Raw genomic sequence first — 22647 nt, 5'->3', positions numbered from 1 at the left:
CAAAGCGGTTTTTGAAAACCGGAACCGCAAGTGCAGTTTTTGAAAACCGACCGTGCAATTTTAGTATACGAATTCATAGCATAAGTAGTAGTAGAAGTAGGAGTAAGAGTAGTAAGAGTAGTAACGGGTTAGATGCCCCCCAGGGGTTCGTTGGGTTCTGTTCTCGACATAAAATGGGCAAATTAAAGACTTCCCCACATTTTCCCGTGCATTTTACAATCTATGGATCCGTATAATAAAACTGCACCAAACCGACATTTTGGTTTTATGAAATTTCAGTTTTTTCAAAAACCGGTTTTCGGTTTTTAAAAACCGATTTCGACAGCACTAGTATGGATCGTTTTTCACAATCGTGTTACTTAAACTGAATAAATTTTGTTTCTTATAATCATAATGAAAAATGCATAAATTCTGTCTGCTTGTATCTTCGTTTCCTCGCAAAATATAAACATGGGCGATTATATGTGATTAAATCAATATGAATTCTAAATTTGACATATATAAACGCATTTATTAATTGACGGTCCTTATAGTGCACAAGCATGAGAGAAAAACTTCTGAGAAGAAGGAATATAGATATTCATTTGTTTTACAATTTGAAAATAATTGATGTTTTATTGTTTCATGTTTGTGTGGGATTTTCAAGTATTTTGTTTTTCTGATTTCGTGTGCTGGTGCTTGATGAATGTTGTAACCAAAACGTCCTACTTATAAACGCATATTAATTTTAAACACAAATATTTTATAGTAACAAGAAGGAAGTGGCACATCATGTCGGATGCGAGTGAAAGTTTTTTAAATCATGTGCAAAAAGGAGAGTATGAAGCTGAACTTTTTGGACATAGTGCAAAAATTATTGTTGAAAGAGGTAGATATTTTTGATAATTGCAGTAACTTTAGGGTTCCATTACATGCCGAGTAGTTATTACCGTGCATGTAAGTTTCGGCACACCACTCGAAAAATCGTTAGAGCTCCTCCGTGGCTAAGCGGTTATCGTACGCGCCTTTGGCGTCGGAGACCCGGGTTCGATTCCCGGCGGGAGCTCATGTGGTTCGGATTCCACGTTAATCAGTAGGTCCACGTCTCATATAGCCTCGCTGCTGAACGGGACGTAAAACTCAAAATCAATCAATCGAAAAATCGTTAATTTCTTATTGTCCCTTAAATGATTTGCGTTGGGCGACATGAAAACATCTCACTTGTCATAGGTGAGGCTCAAGGGGGCTACCACGAATACTTGTTCAAAAATCATAATTCTTTCATAAATTTTCCTATTGTTTTCCAAGCATTTTCGCTGGGCGACATGACAATAGCTTAGCATATCTCAGCTTTAGGGGGCTCACCGGAAATAATTGTTAAAAAGCACAAACCGATCTGGGGTTATGTCGGACAGATGGGATCCAGACTTACGTGTCGAACAGAATCCAGCCAACTCCTGCGGGTCTTCTAACCCCTTCTTCTTCTACTACTACTACTTAATAAATGCTGGCCCCTATCTGTCCGACATATGCCCCAATCTGTGCTAGGTGGCCACTAAAAAGCACGAATGCTATCTGAGTCAGAACAGGCGAAGTTGGTGGGCCCGCGCGGGGATGCGTCCGTAGAAAGCAGCGCGTCAGCGATGGAGGGCATTCGCAAAAACTACTATTCACGCGAGAAACGCACACTTACTGTCCCTAAGTGACCGCCACAACAGTTATGTACTTTCTTTGTGAATGTCAGCTTCTTTCTATCAGTCCTTGGCTCGCACGATGTTGAGAAGCATGATCATTATGTGTTCTCCTTGCGCTATGGCCTCACATTTGACCATAAATTGAACTAAGTATAGGGAGAAATCCTTTTGTGTGCTATATTTTAAAAGACTTTGGTTTACGGTTATCCAAGTACAGTTTAGTATACCTTCGTTCCCAATTGCCTTTCTCAACTTTTGGAAAACCGCGTTCTCTTTTAATGTAGCTTGGTACTGAAAGATACTATTCGTTCATTTTGTTTAAATTGTTTGCTACTCAATTTCGCGTGAGCACTACGCTCTTAACATCGCAAACGTTCAACTCTAACATTTGTGTCTTCACAATAATTAGTTGTGTCCTGATTCTCTCCCTAAAGTGATGAAATTACAAAGGCAGTCATTTTATTTTAATTTTTTTACACATATCTTCCCCTCCTCCAGGTTGGTTCATCAAAGTGGAACTATAAAAAACATCCAAGGCTCGACTCTCCTATATGTTGAAAATTTGATCGAGATTGGTTGGGTGGTTAAAAAGTTATTAGGTTTTATTAGTTTTATTTATACGTCCCCCTCCTCCTCTCCTAGGATCTACCGTTAAAGTGAAATTACAAAAATGTTTCCAGATCCGAACCTCATGTATCTTGAAAATTTGATTGAGATCGGTCTGATAGTTCAAGAGTTATTAAGTTAAAAAAATAGTCGCTTTCAGTCTTATATAAATTAATTTTTATATATCTCCCCCCTCCTTCTCCTCCCGTATGTTGCTCCGTCAAATTTAAATCATAAAAACGATCCCAGGCTGAACTTCATCTATGTTGAAAATGTTATCAAGATCGGTCGAGTGGTTCAGGAGTTAAGTTTTATTTATTTTTATACCCTCCCCCACCTCAGTTCTATCATCAAAGTGAATAGCCTAAAACCAGCCCATCCTCGAACCTCATCCATGTTACAAATTTGATCGAGATTGGTCGGGCGATTCAAGAGATTTAGAGTCACAAACATATTGATTTTCAATTTTATATATTTAGACTAGCTGAACCTGCGCTCTCTACACAGCGCATCATTCACATATGAGCATGAATCTCCTTGTTATTCCTCACATCTGTACATGTCCCTTTACGGACACAAGTGAAAGACGTCTTGATAAAAATTGGCAAGAGATACCATAAAAGGGAGATTTTGTTTATTACTTTTTCAATATTTCGCACCGTTCGCAAGATTTGAGCCTACTTCCGATTGGAATTTTTAATTGGACGGTGCTATGCATCAATTGACCAAGCGCCAACACATGGTTCTGAGATATTGAAGGAAACACAAACATGTTATCATTACGATCCAGTTCTTTGCGCTTGTTCGAACAGCTTTTCCTGAACGTTTAAGCAAGTACAGGGTTTCAAAACCATTTTTTTACATTATTTACATTGTCTCCTACACACTGATGTAAAAATCTTGAAAATCGAAAAAATGGCGCTTGGTCAATTGATGCATAATACCGTCCAATTTATGTATGATCAGTGTTTTCTTTCTTCTTGCATGCAGTATGTAATAAACAAACACATTACACACCAATTAATTATAATGTCAGTGATATATGGTGTTCATTAGGCAAAACACTCCCAGCAATAAAGATTCAACTTAGAGTGGAGAAATGGTGATCCTTCCTTTTTCATTATCATTTGGTCATGGAACAAACGCCTGAGAGGTATGCAACCCCCGTATACAATTATGTTGTGTTGGAATGTGTAATGCGTAGGATATGATGCTTTAGTTTTTTTTTCTAATTTCAACACTTCCAGTGTACCCGTAAAAATGTAATAAAGAAATAATAGACATGTTTTTTAAGTATTCAATTAGAACTGCACAATCTACATAAAATTTGTAATCAATCAGTGAAAACGTCATCTTTCTAGAGCCTGTAGTTTCCGAGATCTCATTGTCGAAAGGATTGGCCACAAACATATAAACGTACACAAACGTATAGTTTGAAAGAACTCCAAAGATGGCAGCACAATTCATTTGCATTGATTTTGGAAAAGGCTTAATAAAATACAAAGGCTTTGAACAATAATTTAAAAAGGATAAACTTGAATAAAAACGGATCTATTTAAATAACTTATTTAAAGTACAGATAATTTAAAGTATTTGTCTTTATTAAACGTGAAATCACAAATAACCGTAAATCAAAGGTTTGAAACTCAAAGTTATAGATTGGAGCTCAGGCGCCTTTGTTGCTATTGTAGCATTTTAATAGATAGATGATACTATCTATGGTACGGTATATAAAGAATACATTCAAGCTTCTGATAAGTTGTTGACATAGACAGCAGTTTCTATAGCGAGAAAAGAGGAATGGGATGAGGTGAACTGTAATTTATAATTTTGCTCTCCCGCTAGTTTAGTGGCACCAATGGCAATAGCAGAGTTGTATCCGGCATTGAGCTGTGGATCATAAGGCGCAGTCCATTGGCGTTCGAGTTTTTCAAAAGACCATGGTCGGATTTTTAAGTGTCTTCTATATTTCTGTGTTCTTGTCCATCTCGTATTGGATAACGTAGAATGGTGAAAATGAGATGATCATGGAGACAAGTGTACCTGTTGAGACGATTAGAAAACATGAGCACCGCACGCACTTTTGGTGCACTGGTTGCTGGGTTCGATTCCCGATGGGAGAGGCTTGAAATTTGGACGTATTACAATAGCTTAAATCCCACCTTAAACTGTAGGTCCACGTTTTAAATAGCCTCGATGCTAAACTTCAATCCAAGAAACCAAATTCCAATAAAATAAGTTTTATTGTCATGAAACAATATATGTTGTAATCAGGGTTGGCTGGTTTAAACCAAGGTTTAAACAAGAAAAGAAAGGGATGAAAAATGCTTTAAATCGTGTGAATTTCATGGTGATATTTCCACATATCAGACCATCTCCACTAGTTCTATCTCCTTTTCACCTTTTAATCAAGGTGTCCCATGTTCAATTCTCAGTCGCTTTCAAGTGTAAATCAATAGCGGTTCGGATGTCACTTTACGCGAGTCTTCTTGACAACCTCGGTATTACGTAAGGATGTTAAGCATAAACATACGAAACGAAACCAAATTGTATATTTCTGCTTGCCTGAATGCCTGTTTTATAAAGAAGCCAAGGTTGCTTAAATATATTGATAGAAATTGGCAAAATTTATCGGCTGCCTACGTAGCTGCCAACATTAGTTTGGATTGGATTTGATTTAATTTTATTGAATGATATCTACATACTAAATTTGTAATTTAATACCTGTTTTAGCATACTGATTATGATACGTTGACGTTAAAATTTTACATGCAAAGCAATAACGGGATGCTTTTCATTTAAAGTAATAACGGGATTTTCCCAATGGCCAAGGCGGGAGTTTCCCGATTTATATATAATTCTGTGTGTTTTCACTTGTGTAACTTTATCTTTTTGTCCTTCTGAAGTGACTCTTAACAATTATACTGTATTAACAAGTATGTAAAGATCAGTAGGCCTACAACGTATTTTTATCAGGAGTCCTTCGTGAGTGAGTCGACAGACTCATCGCATTTGTAGCCAATTAGTCCCGGTTTCGAGTCCAAATGAAGGACAGTTTATCTTGGATGTAAGCCGAGAAGCGGTATTGATTCCGCTTTAAGCTTATGTGACCTCTTCCAGCATAACCCTGTTGTTGCATAATAACACCAAGGTGAAACAAACTAATTTCTATCCATATGTAATATAAATACATAGAGCAAATTATTTAAACTAAAAAAAAAAAAAAAAAAAGTTTAAACAAAAAAACCCGTTTTTATTTTGTTTTTTCACTAAAAAAAACATGTTTTTTGCCAGCCCTGGTTGTAATATACAGCGTCAGTTATATACTAAAATCAGATTACTTGTTACAATTTACACTTTTCTTCAAATTCATTAATATAAATAGAATTATTTACAATCCTTTTCGAAATCGTCATTGCACATCAGTCGAATATATACTAGTAATACATTGTGTAGTTGGGGACACCGTAATATAGTGGTTATTTCATTGGACTCACGTCCTCATGGTCTCAATTTTCGACATCCAACCAGCGTCGTGAGGCAAACTGGGGAGCCACATGAATAAAAGACGTGACGGCCACTAGGTTCAGAAAGCTCCCGATAACGCCTGTTAGAGACAGGACGACGCTGCGCGCTGACCACGTGTTCGTCGCTGGGCTGGATGTAGTTCAGCCAGACGCCAACAGATGGCGTTGAAGCGGCTAAGGCCCTCAAACGGGCCGTTATGCCGTTTTCTTTTTTTAACACATTGTACAGTTTTATATAAGTATATTTATAGCTTCTTTGGATTGTATTTAGCCGAATATGACGGAGATATTTAAATCACTTTTAATAATCAAATTTAAATAATATTCTACACAGTTTTTTGTATACATTTTCAGTATCCACATTCTAATTTAGCTTTAAAGCTAGATAGAGTCACATAAATTTTATAGAATGACATACATCTACGTCAGTCGTTATGATTGTTAAGATAAAAATGTATATTCTCTGTTTTAGATTCATTGAGATAAAACTCGTTATACTTGAAGCATATTGATGACATTTCTAACATTCCTTTGTTTTTATTACTTTTAACGCCCATTAAAGTCTTGCCTGTACTCAGATGTGTTGTGTCGTCAAAGGTAGAAAATTTGGAAAGCATTTACGAAGGTAAGAAAGAATAAAGGTTCTAGCACACTCCCCTGAGGCACCCCTGTACATTCTAAAAACTATCTTTTATTTGGAATACGAACAGCCTGACGTCTATTACTAAGATAGGACTTCATTAGTGACAACCCAATTCCCCTGATACCATGATCATATAATTTTGCAACCAATACATCGTGTGACACTGTATCGAAAGCTTTACTGAGATCTAGCAGTGTTGCACACGTATATAAATTACTTTCAAAACTGTATAATATATGTGTCCCTGTATTTTCCACAGCCTTAGTCGTGGAAAACCCAGGTCAGGATCCAAACTAGAAGTGTGAAGCAGTTTATTCTTTTCAAGATAGTTTAATATTTGATTTTTAACACATTGCTCAAAAACTTCGGAGATATAATTGACACTAAGGATATAGGACGATAGTTATTAGGCTTGCTTTTATCACCTTTCTTATGTGTAAGTATTGTGATTGTCAATATAAAGCAGTTAGGAAAGATTCCCTCTAAAAGTACGTATCCAGTTAAATATGTAAAGGTTCAATTATAATATCAATTATTTTTTCCAACAAATTGTTTGAAAATCCATAAGAATCCTTACCGTATAAAGGTTTTAGTTTACTAACGACTGATTAAACTTCTGGTATTTATTGAAGTTCAGAAAAAAATAACTTAATGGTATTTATAATTTGCTGTGCTAATAAACTACTAAAAACTTGTCTAAATCTTGACTTAACACTTACTTCTGTTATACTATTTACGAAGTATTCATATTTCGGACAAAAGGTTAGGAATAGAAGCATTACAAAATACCAAATAGGAAATAAATAAATCAAGATAATGGAAGGAATGATTAAAGAAAAATATAGGGAAGTTCAGCCTCGAAAAGCTGTAGGAGCTGCAAAAAGTAGAAAAATGAAAAAACTATATGACATCACAAGGAAAATAGTAAGAATAAAGTAAGTAAAAATACAGAAATAAAACAGCAAAACTAAAAACAACTGAAGAAGAAGAAATAGACAAATGTAACGAGGAAATATCAAAAGATGTAACGAAGCCGTTTTAAAATTGAACCGTGAAGGAAAAACAAGAAAAGATAGAGTAAATGAAGCATGGATGAATGTCTGCGGATACGGAGAAAATAGGAAAAGCATGGCTGCAAACGGAGAAATAGTAAAGAACTGTATGAGCTGGAGGCAGTCATTGGAAGTCCTATGTTCCAGTGAGAATGAAGAGGAGTAAGTGATGCACTTTATATTGCCAGAGACTTCAGAATGTTAAAAAAAAAAAATCTTTTGCCTTATTGTGTATATTTATTTTTATTATTCTATTTCCTTTATTCAGTACTGACTTTTATATATTAAATTTTGTTCTTCTCTTTTTCAGTTCTAGATGAAATAATGAGTGAAATAGAAACTATTATCAAATCTCTAGAAGCTAACATTAAATTGCGCAAAAATAAAGTAAACGTTGAAGATTTGTCAAGAGCAACAACAGCTATGATTGAAGATAGTATGAATGTAGCTGCAAAACCAATCAAAAAGTTGGAGGTCAGTTAATTTCATTCGTTTCTCTAATGGTTTTACGATTTTCAAGATGTGCTTGATTTAAATAAGATGTTTATAACAATACTATATGTGTAATGTAAAGTAATAATAGTAGTATATGACTTAAGGAGTAGATTTAGGAATTAGATTTCTGAGCTTTCGGCATCTATGACCATGTTAGCCCGTCACATATAAGAGATGAAGTCTCTTGGCTATCACACTGCCCGAAAAATTGGAGGGAGAAAAGGAATGGGGAAAGCAAGGAAGTGGCCTGGGACCATTATGTTATATACCATCCCGGCATTTGCGTAATGTGAATGAGGATAAATCCGGAAAAACCTCTCTCAGAACTGCTGCCCTGAAAAAGCTGTTGCACGTTTCCGACCGAGAGCCCATGGGGAATCGAACCCGAGAGCGTTAGCAACTGCAGGGACAAATGACATGAAAATAGCATGCATATATATATATATATATATATATATATATATATATATAGGGTGAGCACAAAGTCGCTTTCTCCAAAACAAGTACGAAAAGGAAAGAAATAAGCGAGCTTTTTTCTTTCTTCTTCTTCTTTTTTTCTAGAACTGACACTACTGTGACTCATAAGTGTGGATGAAACTGGTAACCATATTTTCGTACGTGTTTTGTTTTAAGATTTGTTATTGAGTGAAGTTGTTCAGAGTAGTAGAGGTGTTAAGATGAATCGCAGATTAACAAAGGAACAACGTGTTTTCGTGCTACAATCTTGGTGGAAACACAGCAAAAACAGGGTGTCTATCACGAAAGTCACAAATGTCACGAAATCAGAAAACGGTCATGAAAGTCACGAAATTTAGCTTTTGGGTCACGATTTTCTTTTAACTGTACAAATGTAAGCACTGATTGGAAAATTTCGTTGTATAAAACGTCAAAATTCACCACCAAAAATGTCTATGGTCGGCTTTAGACGCTACCAAATCGCAAGGAAAGTACGTTTCTATCGCAAGGATGAAAATTCGGCCTAATTCGCACTCAAATTTGCTCTTGAGAATGTTAGGAAATTTTATGATTTGGTGAAGAGGTCACGAAAGTCACGAAATTTCATTTTGGAATTTTAGTAGACACCCTGAAAAACACAGATGTGGTGACAGCAAACTTCAGGAGATTTCCAGGCATAGAACCACCATCACGTCAAACCATAAGAAACCTGTACAAACGATTTAAGGCTACAATGTTATGTATATGATCTATCGCAATGTGGACGACCACGAGGTATACGAAATGAAGGAAACACTGAATTTGTTGCTTAGAGTGGTGTATCTAGCCCGAAGAAGTGTACCAGAAGGCGCGCACGTGATCTGGGAATGATAAGTACCTCTTTTAGGAACATGTTAAAGAACTTGAAGATGAAACCTTACCAGCCAAAGCTTCTGTACGCGTTGCATTAATGTGAACTCGACTAGTTTGTTGAGTTCTGTAAGCGGTTTCTCATACGGAACGAAGTTGACATAAACTTCTAGAAACGATTTTATGAACAGATGGCGCTTCATTCAAGGTGAATAGTGACGTAAACAGACACAATTGTGTTTATTGGGGTGATAACCAATCCACACAAAATTGTGATAGGTGGGAGAACCGGGTTCGATTCCCGGCGGGAGCTCATGTGGTTTGGATTCCACGTTAATCTGTAGGTCCACGTCGCATATAGCCTCGCTGCTGAAAGGGACGCTAAACTCAAAAATCAAGTCAAAATTGTGACAGAAGAGTTAACATCTCTTGGTATTTCGAATGGTGGTGTCATAGGACCATTCTGTTTTGAAGGAACTGTTACCAGTGACATATATATCTTCAGATGTTGCAGGAAGTTGTATTCTAGAACTTGAAATAACCCTCGTTACGAAAACATGTAGTTCACGTGGAACAATACGATGGATCATTGCCTCATTTTTGGTGTTATTGTGACGGATTTCTTGGATCGAACATTTCAATGAATGGATTGGTCGTCGTGGTACGACAAATTGGCCATTCCGTTCATGTAACCTCACAGCGTGTTACTTCTCCATGTGGGATATTATCAAAGACGAGATGTTTTCGGGCAACCGTAGGATTGGGTCACTTAAAACAGCTAATCGAGAGATTGGATGCCAATTGTCGGTTTTGTCGATATTTGCAAATCAGTGCTGAAGAAATGTACTTTGTGCGTTGGACATGGTGGGAGAGATATTTGAACAGTATTTGTAAGTATAATAAAGCTTGTTAAGTCACATAGCTTCTTTTATATCTTCACATATTGGGGAAAGCGACTTTGTGCCCACCTTGGGCAGTTTGAAGGCTCTGACTTTGCTCCTAAATCCCTGGTTGTAAGTTCTGACTTTTATAGCCTCGCTAAACAATAATTGCTTGCACATGTTGAGCTTCTCGGAATCAGATTCGATCCATTCTTTCTTCTTGATAGTACAAGTTGCGAGAACGTACGCCTTGCTCGAGGAAGAACTTATGTCAATCACTGACGCGAAGCGACTCTCTAAGCCATCCAAGATAGAGCTTACAAGAGGAGAACAGAATTTCTAACGTGGGAAGGAGTGAAGTTTCGACTTCACTTGATACACTATAGGTAAAAATATACCAAATAACAGTTGTCGCTATGCAGTTTGTCCAACACTATCGCCAAAGAATTCATAACTGTGATATATTCATTCAAAAAAAAAATCAATGTCAGATATTTTGAACCTGCCTATGTTCAATCGCTTGCATAGGTCTCTCAGATAACTTTTGACTGAAACAATCTTTGTGATCGAGTCGAATGAAGTTCATCTTGTTTGACATGAGACTGGAAGACAAAAGCCACATATGTCCTCGAAAACATCTTGGTTTTCTTTGTTCGACATTTGAAGCACAGAAATTAACTGGTTTGAAGCCACGCGATTGTGAACAAAAGAAAGCAGTGATGCCAGTTCTTGCCATATATGATCAACCAAACCAAGTGAAATTACGTCAAGTCTCGACTTATTTGTGCTTTGAATTTGGTACTAGCTCAAACGAAAACCAAGAATAACATGAACTAACAAATAATGATATAGCTGAACTTTGATCATTGGTGAAGCAGGTAACAAATTATGATTCACTGAAAATCAATGTGTGCGAAATGGATCAAAAAATTTCTTTCAAAGAAACAAGAAAATCTGCAATATTTGTTGTGTGTACGACCTACTTAAAAATGTACCTAGAAAATAGGTACTAGGTACAGGAAAATCGTACCTACGTACAGGTACTAGGTACTACATACTAAATGTACCTAGGTATGAGCCTTAGGTACGCGTTTTGTACCTAGGTACTTCCCAACACTAGAGATGCGTATACGTTTTCTTGACAAAAGGTAAAAAATAAATAAAATAAAATAATTAATTAATTTAAAAAGTCACCAAAAAGGATACAAGTTTGTTACGGCAACATGCATTCTAAGACTACATCGTATTGAAATGTAAGTACTACTAAACGTAGTAAAAGTTTTGGCTGGAAGAAACGGATGCATTATGCAAGAATTAAGATTGGTGAGAAAACGAGTAAAGACAATCTGAAAAATTATCTATATACTGGACTACTTCGACTTTGAATAATTGGTGATTGGTACTGAAGTGTTATATTCTAGAATGAGTATAGTTTAATTTTTCACAATGTAGCTTAAATGTTATCCTGACAAAAGACATTCGTGTATTCTGCCTGAAACATCGATGATAAGTTGATGAACACTGAATCATCATTATTGGAATACAAACGTTAGTTCAGTGTTAAAATTGGTTCCCAGTTTGTATTTACAAATGTTATGACACAGCAAATATTTCTTGAGAGGAAGAGAGAGAGGGCGTGAGAGTGGGTGTGTGTAGAATGGATGGAAATGTTTCAATTAAAATAAGTCTGTTCACGTATATTAGAACATTATCACTTTGCTAAATGATTCGCAACTCAAGATCTTTATTGAGCATTACTTGAAGATCATCAATTGAGTGTTTGTATTTGTGGTCTTAACGTAGAAGCACATACTAAGGATTTTCATTGCTCATACATTAGAAAGAGAAGAAGGTATTAATATTGAACTACAAATTTATTCTATCAGTTTTATTCTACAGAATAGACAAGGAAATAATTTCATACATCATACTGTGTCTTATATATGAAGCAACAAATTTTATTTAGATGCGCTGAGGAAAGGTTCGAAACTGTTCGCAGATTTTGTGCTTTTGGTTCTAACGAATGAAAATTTGTACTTACTGTTAATAGATATATATCTCATCGTATTAATTAATACTTATTGATTATTATTATTTATTTATTTTAATGAGCGAAGTTTATCGTATCCTTATACACAGTGGCGCCGAGCCGACTGACACATTTCAAACTTGAATATTGCTTAAGCCTAATAACTTATATATTGGTTGGCAAGGTGGGAACCGAAAAAAGTCAAGAACACGTTATATGGTCAGTCACAATGGAGTACTGGAGCACAGAACATCGTGTTACCTCAGTTCGTAGTTATTACGAAACTAAGTCTATGCAAGATGTGCGAAACTTTAATGTTGGTAGACATAGTAAGGTTCCGTCTCGGGATACTATGTTGGTTTGGTGTGAAGAAGTTTGAAGAGACTGGTAGTGTGTTGGATGTGAAATATGGAGCTCCAAGAACAGTGCGAACTCGTGAGAACGTGGAGAGACCAACACTATATATACAGATGGTGATCAGAAAAGTGGAAACACCTGAACGAAATTGCAACTTACCAGATTAATATGGTGTCGGGCCACCTTTCGCCTTCAGAACTGCCTTGATGCGACGTGGGATGGAGGCATAAAGGTCGTGAATGGTAGCAAGTGGAATTTTACACCATTCCTCGTGCAGGGCATCGACCAGTTCTGTGAGAGAGGATGGAGGTGGAAATCGTCGCCGGAGTCGTGTTTCCAAGACGGACCACAGATGTTCAATTATATTGAGATCTGGGGATTGGGCGTGTCAGGGTAAGTGTTGAACTTCATCCCGGTGTTCCTCAAACCACGCTGCAACAACGCCAGCTGTGTGAATGGGTGCATTATCATCCTGGAAGATGGCGTCATTGTCCGGGAACAACATCCGGACCATAAGATGCAAGTGGTTTCCTAAAATTGCGACATAATCATTGGCAGTGATTCGTCCGCTAAGTGTGACCACAGGACCCAATGAAAACCATGATATGGCGGCCCACAACATCACCGAGCCGCCGCCATGTTTCACAGTTGGGCGGAGACACTGCAGATCATAAGCTTCTTTGGGCGTTCTCCACACATAAACACGGCCCGTGGTTGGGAATAGGGTGAAGGATGACTCATCCGACCATATCACACGTTTCCAGTCCTCAACGGTCCAAGTGGCATGGTCGCGGCACCATTTGCGGCGTGCAAAAGCGTTATGGTCCCTGATGAGCGGTTTGGCCCGTGCAACACGACCCCGTAAGTTCATGTCATGTAATTCGCGGCGGACTGTGATTGTTGAAACAGGGTGGGGGAGGTGCTGATTGAGTTCCTCCGTCACTTTCTCCGCAGTGGCACGACGGTTCTGCGTGACAATGCGCTTTAATACCCGGCGTGACCTGTCACTCATGATTTTCTTCCGCCCACTGTTCCGCTTCCCCGATGTGGTTTTCCCGTGTGTTGTGTAGCTGTCATCACCTTCGACACTGTCCCACGCGATACACCTAACACAGTAGCCACTGCCGTCACACTCACTCCACATAACCGCGCACCAACAATTTGCCCTCTTTGAAAATCTGAGAGGTCTCCCATTTTACACTACCTCCGTCTGCTGCAGCCACTGGACACTGCTGTTCCACTGCGCCTGACGTAGTAAGGAGACCGATGTAACACACCACCAGCAGCGGTCCGGCGCTGGGGGCGCCACGACACCACTGCCAACCCATACATCTGACGTGTTGCCAACTACAGGTGTTTCCATTTTTCTGATCACCATCTGTATATATATAGATATTTATAAACGTTGCACTTTTGGCACAAACTTAATTTCGTAATAACTACGAACTGAGGTAACAGGATGTTCTGTGCTCCAATATTCCATTGCTATTGACCATATAATGTGGTTTTCTTTCCTCTTTCGTTTCCCACCTCGTCAACCAATAGAAGTTATTACGTCTCTTTAATATTCAAGTTTGAAATGTATCAGTCGGCTGGGCGTCATTCTGTATACCAAACAACAACCAAAAGTACTAATTCTTCCACAACGCGAACAGTGAATACGTAATATATGAAACTTAATTTAAGAAACATTATAGTTCGTCTAGGCCAGAGAGAAAAACATGAGAAACAAAAGCAAAAGGATAAATGTGACCTTGTACTTTTTTTTTTTTTTTTTGTTTCCATTGTTTCTTCACGTTTTTCATTCTTCAACAAATCATATTTGGAAAATTGTACATATAAAAGCACAAAAGGAACTGCTAGGCTTTTATCTTCAAACTCAGACAGTCGACAAAAATAAGAATCTCAAACAATCCTAACCTAACCTAACCTTTATGAATGCTGCTTATATTGTCTCCATTTAGGTAGTTAAGTGTGTCACTAACTAAAGGAAAAGAGATTAATGTCATATCTGTATTTCTTTATTTCAGGACTACATGGAGAACAGCATATTTCATATTCCCGACAATATTTTATTCCCTTGGGATAAACCACAACAGAAGCAGTACTCTAATGAAAACAACATACACGAAGAACTAGAGAGCCTTGAAAAAGAGCTGAAAAGAGTAAGTATTAAGAGTGAAAAACACCTAATTACCTAGTCGTGAATAGCTGACGTCACAATAAAAGCATAAGAAATCGGAACAGAATTTGCTTTTGTTGGTTTTTCGAAGCTTTTCTTTTATCTAACTACACATAAGTACATAAAAACGATTAAGTTCCAAACAAGAATAAAAGTAGAAAGATCCTGCTTAGTTTGATATTGTGTCCGTGTTTGAAAAGTGTGGAACTTCACAATAATAATAATATCTTCTGTTGGAGCTGTTTTATTTACATCATTTTCACTTTTTAAATATCCACTCCATAACCTTTTTCCATACCACTACTATTGCTACTCAAAGTACAGCAGTAATTTGCAGTGGTGAAAGTAAAAATGTAATTGAGAAATTAAAGTTGGTGACAAACAATGCGTAGTCTAGAAAGAGATACACAAAACTTATTATTATTATTATTATTATTATTATTATTTTAATATTTATTCGAGGGGATCAAAACTAAATTTGGACATCGGCATTTCAGGCAAAAGTTGGAATAACATTATAATAATTATTGATACCATCACTGTTGTTATCAACCATTAAGAAGACGAAGAAAAAGAGATTTAAGATGAGTATTCTTTGCAGCAGTTGGGTGGTATTATTTATGATGTAAATGTTTGATTTTCATATACCCTACTCCTAACAAATAGCGAAAAGTCGACGTTAACACAGTGGGATCAGAAAGTCACGCAACCCAGGCGCAAATATTTTTTTTCTTTCTTTTATTATATGTGATAAATTGTGATAATTGAGACAATGAACTATGTAGTACAGTACCACAGCAGCCTGAAGTACACACTGGAGGAAATAATTGTCATTCTGAAAGAGTACATAAGGAGTTACCGTTACGAAACCATCCCGGCACGCTATACAGAGGTAGCTATCTCCGAATAAATCAGGCATTACTCTTATGTACGATAAATTCAAGAGAACAGGTCGAAGTGACAGACCGAAAATTCTCACCAGGGACAGATTGATGGATAGCAGTGCAACAATAAAGTACTTCCATGGATTACGTGACATTTTGTATATGATGTTTGGAGATTTCTGTTCGTAATACTATTATACGTAAAAGATTACGTGCATAATCTTGGTCATATATTAAAAAATAGTGTTAATCCATACTATAAAAGACATTTTGTATTATATACGGATTTATTTAAGTAAGATTTAATGGGACTAGATAAATATATATTGTCCATTTCCACAGAAGTCCTGTTGTGTATCAGTAGCAACAGTGCGTAACCATCTTAAAGAAAATCGGTTGATTCGTTCCTTATTCTCATACATAAAGAAAGCTTTCTTTTCTCAGTGATGTTGAAACGAGTAAGTCGATCAGAGTCCAGTTTTCGTTTTGAAGTTAAAGATAAAAGAAAGTTATAGGGTTTACTTACTTCAGCAGGCGTTTGTGCCAATATTAATCTAGCAAAGTGATCTCGCTACAATTTCCTTTTAAGTCTTGTTACAGTGTTGATAGTTTTTTTGTTCATATCTTCGTTAGCTTAAGGCGAAAACATTTGGTTCATACAAGTATAATGTAAATTTTCAATTGGTCTTAAAGCTTATTTTTGTTAATTTACATCTGAATCTATCTACTGTGGCATTGTCCCAAAATAAAACACCTATTTCTTAATAATGTATACATAAAACCGTAGAAAACTTGTAAAATATTTGCTAACAGACAGTATTGGATGCATACTCAAATAAATAAATAAATAAATAAACTTAACTAGAACATCTATATAAAGATAAATTTTACAAGCCGTTTCAAAGCATATTCGCCTCTTCTTCAGTGTGGCTGATTAAGTTTCGCTGCTAAACTCATTTCATTTTATAGAGATTTCTCATTATGGTAAATCCTGAAGATTAAATATAGAATAACTGGTTTACGATTAATATCTAGGATCTTTTCCACTTTTCTTATCCTGAACGGGAAATTTATTGCCGCGCACTTTTCTTCAACACCACTTTCTTTAATGAGATTTTTTCACAACTTGGTGCACGTAAAATGAATTGCACAATTCTTGTAATTAGATAACAGTCTTGTGCTAATTTCTGCGTTACATATAAAATATTGTCTTGAAAAGTCTTTCGTGACTAATTCGTTGAACTGAACAACTCTTTTCATGTTTCAGACTATTTTTCTTTTCTCAATATACACCACCCTTTATTTTACATTTTTATTGCAAGTAAATTACGGGCTAAATTCGCAGCGTGTCTTCTGTGCATAATTATTGGCACCACTTTGAGCCGCCAGATAGCATGGATAGTTTGTGTGTATGTCGCAAGGGAAGCTGACATTTATGCTGTTGAGAATGGATGGAATTAAGCAATTTAATGCTGATCAGATTTTGTCACTTCTGTACAACGATTCCGGCTCTGATACGGTTCTAATGAATAATGAAAGATACACTCAATTTTAAAGATGTTTTGGATACAAAGTTATATCCCCCCCCCCCCCCCCGAAAAAAAAGTATTAACGAAAAACATTTTCGAATGTTAAAACTATTATTGTAAGTACAAGTTATATATATTTCAAAAGAGTAAGATTTTTGATTTTCATAAATATCGTCAATATAAAGGCTTTAGCAGGGTGTATACTAGTCTGGAAAACCTGAAAAGGTCAGGGAACTTTCTGTATATTCTGGAAATATTTACTAGGTTTATTTCATTGATTTTACATTTTATCTGCATAATGTTTGGAAAACAACTTTTCCCTACAGCAGAAGTCATCATACAATAAAGGACTTGTGAAAGAAGTTGACAACCCTTGCATCTGGTGCTCGTGGTTTCTGATCTCCACGTTACTCTCTCCAATTCTCATGTCCAATGGTATAGCTAGGCTATTGCAACCGGTGGCCCTCAATAGAGTCCTAAATAATGTTTGTTCTGATCTTGTTATTTTAATGTAGCAGTAAGTTAAAGCCTAACTAAATGTATGGTTAACTCTAATTTATATTATAGTGCGTACCTACAGTAGTTAGATCTAAAACTTCTATTCCATTTTCAGTGCAGTTCGGCGTTTCGCGTGTCTTTTGTGATGTTTATTATTATTTTGCAGGTAATTTCTGTGAATATTTTTGCTTGCTCATATTTTTATAGAAAACGTGAATGTGGTAGTCAGAGCCCAGCAATTATTACCACACTTGAAGAAGTATGTCTATTCAGTTTCAGGTTGTAATCGAGAACCATCTTGTGATAGCGTTAAAATTGTTAAATCATGACTGAAAGATTCTTTGTTTGGTGCTAAATTAGCTTTCTCCCAAACCGTTTCTGCAGACATTCAACCTTTTCTTACGAAATTTCAATCAAACTCACCAATGCTTCCTTTCCTTTATTGTGAAATTCTTAAACTTCTGAAGTCCCTTGTGATTAGATTTGTTTAAAAAATCCATTGTGATTGAACCAGCAAGTTCTGAAGACCTGATGAAAGTTTGCCTAGAAAATGGTAGTAAGGATCTATATTCGGCTAAACAGGTTGAAGTCGGATTTGCAACACGTACAGCATTAAAACCAGAGAAGTTATCTGGAGGGATTTTTGAAAGGATTGTCTGCATATTTTAACTGATTTTTATAAGAAGATTCTGTGTAAATTGCCATTGAAATGCAGCCTTACTTATGGTGCTGCATGCCTCTCTCCGGATTCATTTTTAAAAAAAGAGACTAGGGGTGGAACAAATAACCGGAGCATTGAAAGTGCTTGTAGAGAATCATCATTTATCTAGCCCTGCTGCTGATGAAGTAAAACGACTCTACAGGAAATGTGTACTCAGGATTCAGTTATCACAAGAATGAAGAATTTGGACATGATTAAGGATCGTTTAGATCACTTGTGGTTCTTCATTCTTGACAACACTTAACACCAACAACTTTTCAGCGTTCGTTAAGAAAATTCAAACGGAAACGTTTCAGTTGAACGCAGCTTCTCACTGAATGAGTTCGAAGAGTCTTCGGTTTCGCAGAGAATAGTAGATAACGCTGCTACGCTCCACGGAGGTGTTCAGGCAATGCCAATCTCAAAAAAATTAATTCATGCAGCGAGAACAAATGCCAAATGAAAAGAGGGTCTTAGAAGGGTGCAGACAACAACTGAGGCAGAGAAAAATCGTTCGAAAGAAAGAGAGCAGCTGCAAGTTGTAAGATCTGAAGGAAAAGAAGGAAAAAATCTTTGAGAAGATAGTGAGGCAGCAAAAGAAATCAACGAAGTTGATGAACATATAAAAAATATTAACAGAAAATCCAGTATCTTGATCATAATTGGAAATTTCGTGTAGATTTTAGTGTTCTAGATTATAAAAATAGTCTGTATTTAGTATTCTACATAGAAATACTACATATAGAATACTTTCATAGTCTAGAATACTGAAATACACAATGTTTGTCAGTATTTGTATCCTGTAACGACATTCTTGTTAGTATCCATATATCCGTATGTGTTTTCGTCTCTGTATCAGCACTACTTCATGTCCTGGAATAATCTAATAGAAGTAAATAAATCATTTGAATAGTCCAGTTTATGTAACTGAGTGTACCTCGCAAGTACGGGGTATGAAATGTAAAATCTTTATACGCATTTTTGTGTATTATTATGTATGTTTTGTCATTCACACTTTTTGTATTTGATATTGTAAGGATCACGACAGAAGCACATGTCAACACAACACGTGTTATTGATTGTAAACAGCATAGCAGACAAGAAGCCGACACGAAAGACGCCGAGGAACGCCGAAAGAAGACGGACCACACAAAAGGACCTGAAGAGGACAGATAAAAGCCCGACCACCGACAGAGACCTGGCATCAGTCGACCAACTGATCAACTAACCAACACCTGCCCTGAGGTCGCATTGGACTAGGGATCCTTACAACAACCAAGCTTCGAGAAGCAGCCTTGGGCTGAGGGGGCTATCTTTCAAGACTCACCAGAACCAGCAGGTGCCTTTGAGACTGCCTTGAGAGAAGGGGCACCGTGCAAAACACCTATTTCCTCTCATCTGGTCAATAACAAGATAGACACTATTTTACTCTTTGTAATCAGACATTTGTATTTAACATTTTTTATAATAAATGGTGAAGGGAAAAAAACTAGCCCGGACCTTCATTTAGCCTCTACCTATAAAATCATGACAATATATATATATATATTGTCATGATACAATATATATATATATATTGTATTGAAAGGAAGAGGGGAGAAAGAGGTGGCTAGAAGGGGATATGGGAGGCCATCAAAATATATGTACACTCATGTCCAAAATGATTGTCGCATATCTATAACTATTTTTTTATAAGAATATAATTTGATAATGATTTGCAGGGTACTTTTAATACTGATACTATGTGTATAATCGAGAAATGTATATTTGTGGTAAATTTCATAGGAAAAGAATTATAAATACGAAAATTAGAATGAGTGAAACAAAATGTTGCTAAATGGACAAGAAAGTTTTATTTTCGTTTTATTCTTATTTACTGCTCTTTTGACATGAAATTTGCCACATACATGTCTTTGCCGATTATACACAGTAACATTATAAGAAATCTGGGCGAATTCCTTTTCAAATTATATTCCTACAACAACATATTTATAGACATGCGACAATAATTTTGGATATAAGTGTACATTGTATTTAACAATATTGTTCTTGGCAGGAATAAATAGGTACCTATTTAAGCGTTGTTCATGTTTTTATAACAGCTAACAGCTAACAAATCATGACAACTAAGAAAACATATTATGAATTGCAAGTGTTTCGAGACTAGCGGTTACTTAATTTCACTAAAATATAGTCTGGAAAATTTTATGTTTTGGTCTGTAAAACTTGGAAATGTCAAGGAATTTTATTTGTCTGAAATAGTAGAGACCTTGTTTATATCATTTTAAAAAATCCTCCGTCTGCTGGGAAAGATGTAGTACTTTGAAGTGCATCCGCAGAGTTAATTTAATATAGAAAATACAAAGTTGTCTTGTTTCTGATCGAATCACGGGAAAACGACTGAACCGTTTGAAATTATTTTTTGCCTATAGTTATCGATTACCTCGAATTGGGTTTGTATCATGTTACTTTGATTACAATGCATATCAGAACGAAGCAGAGGGTCATAATTTTTGCGAAAAATTGAATAGCTCACGAGCCTGTCAAGTTCAGAAGATAAAACTAGATATATAACATCTTCATTAAAAATAAACGGACTTGTATCTTAGCATTTTTGAAGATTAATATTTTTTAAATAACATCTTTCTTCACATTGGAAACTATGTTACGTGTTGTTTGCGATCACGTCACGGGGTTAGGAAGATGAAACTCAATATATGAACTCCCCATTAAAAAAAAAAAATACGTGTCACGTGTTTTTGAAAATATACGTTTTAAGGGGAAAGAGGGCATTTTCTAAAATTTCTTTCTTCACATTGAAATCAACGGTGCCTTGTGCCTCATCACAGGAAAACGGCTGGCCCGTTTAAAATGAATTTTGAAACAGTACCTACCTCAGGCTAGGCTTTTATCATGTCACTTCGATTAAAAGGGGTAGGGAGTTTAAATTTTACGCCAAAAAATATATTTTACCTGGTTTTATTATTATACTTTCATTCAAATGTATATCCAGGAGGGGGGGGGTTCGAATACTTCCTGAAAACGTTATCCCCGTGCAAAGAATGGTTTTCAGCTAGTTATCTTATGCTAAGTCAGCACAAAATTCTGCATCTACGTTGAAAGTCGAATTTCAGACTATGTGTACTGAATATTCATTTTCCATTCAACTTTATTCTACTTTTGTTTACGTCTTTTTCTATTATAGATGACGTTTCTGGAAGAATGTTATAGTAAGGAGTTGGAAATTGCAAACACAACATTTACAACTCAAGAAAGAGTACTCAACATGGGCATGTCAGAAGTCCAAAAACATGTCGAAGGGGTGAATGTTGTGTCAACAACTTGTAAAACTTTAAGGAACTTACAAAATGAACTCTTCGTTTGTTCGGCGAGAGGAGACGCTCAGGATAGTGATTTGAAAAATGTCTACACGTAACAAGAAGCCAATAGCATTTTAGATACAAATACATGAACATCATTATAAGGAAGTTAATATTTGGAAATTGGTTTTAGGACTTGTAATTTACATTTGAAGAATTCAGTACTTTAAATGTACTGTAATAAATCAACCTTACTATTTTTATATTGCTTTAAGAAGCAAATATGTGTACATATTTTGTAGAAAGTGAGTGAGGTATATTTGTAAGGTATAAACGATAACAATCTGATTTATAGATTTTACGATTATTCACTGTAGAATTTTAATCCTTGTAACCATCATCCCTTAATCATGCACGAATTTTGTAGGATAGAAATAATCAGAATGTATTAATACTCTTGCTCTTTGTTGTAAATTTATCTAATAACACCATTACGTCTTTATTAAATTATATGTAAATTTTAAATGAAAATAAATATATTTTTGCATCATTTGCGTAGTGTTTTGAAGTTTATTTTATACTAACATTTTTGTTGCTTCAGAATCATTTATTTGTTATGGCTGCATGTATCAATATCGATAGACCTTCTAAAGAACCAAAATTATTGAATGGAGATTACTAATAATGTGTAAAAATACAATCTGGATTTCTTTTTTGTGTATTTTGGTATTAGGCCACGATATATTGGGGTTAGCCACATTCAAATTATGGGTTGTACAAATACAATTACTAAATCTTGCCCGTAAGAAACCAAATGAGAGAGAACAGCCAAATGAATTTGTGTACCATGTTTCAACTAACAGTAAGTAAATGCCCATGTTAAGCAGGTTTGAAAATCCAGTCTCCTAACTATAAAATTAATTACGATCATTAATTACGATTGCGTTACAATTGGGTAATTAGAGG

At 36.0% G+C, this 22647-nt stretch overlaps 1 protein-coding gene across 1 annotated transcript; it reads left to right on the top strand.

Annotated features, from left to right (window-relative positions):
- The first annotated feature begins 583 nt into the window (after positions 1 to 583).
- LOC145692909 (uncharacterized) lies at positions 584 to 22233 on the top strand. The gene is made up of 4 exons (XM_081768464.1): positions 584 to 868; positions 7812 to 7975; positions 14599 to 14733; positions 21567 to 22233. The coding sequence occupies exons 1-4, from the start codon at positions 772 to 774 to the stop codon at positions 21795 to 21797; spliced, it is 627 nt and encodes a 208-aa protein (XP_081624590.1). The 5' UTR covers positions 584 to 771; the 3' UTR covers positions 21798 to 22233.
- The last annotated feature ends 414 nt before the right edge of the window (positions 22234 to 22647 follow it).

This window comes from Thermobia domestica, chromosome 8 (genome assembly GCF_964235325.1).
Source record: "Thermobia domestica chromosome 8, izTheDome1.hap1.1, whole genome shotgun sequence".
Classification (NCBI taxonomy): Eukaryota; Metazoa; Arthropoda; class Insecta; order Zygentoma; family Lepismatidae; genus Thermobia; species Thermobia domestica.
Note: the sequence above shows the minus strand (reverse complement) of the source record. Positions and strands in the feature narration are given on the sequence as shown.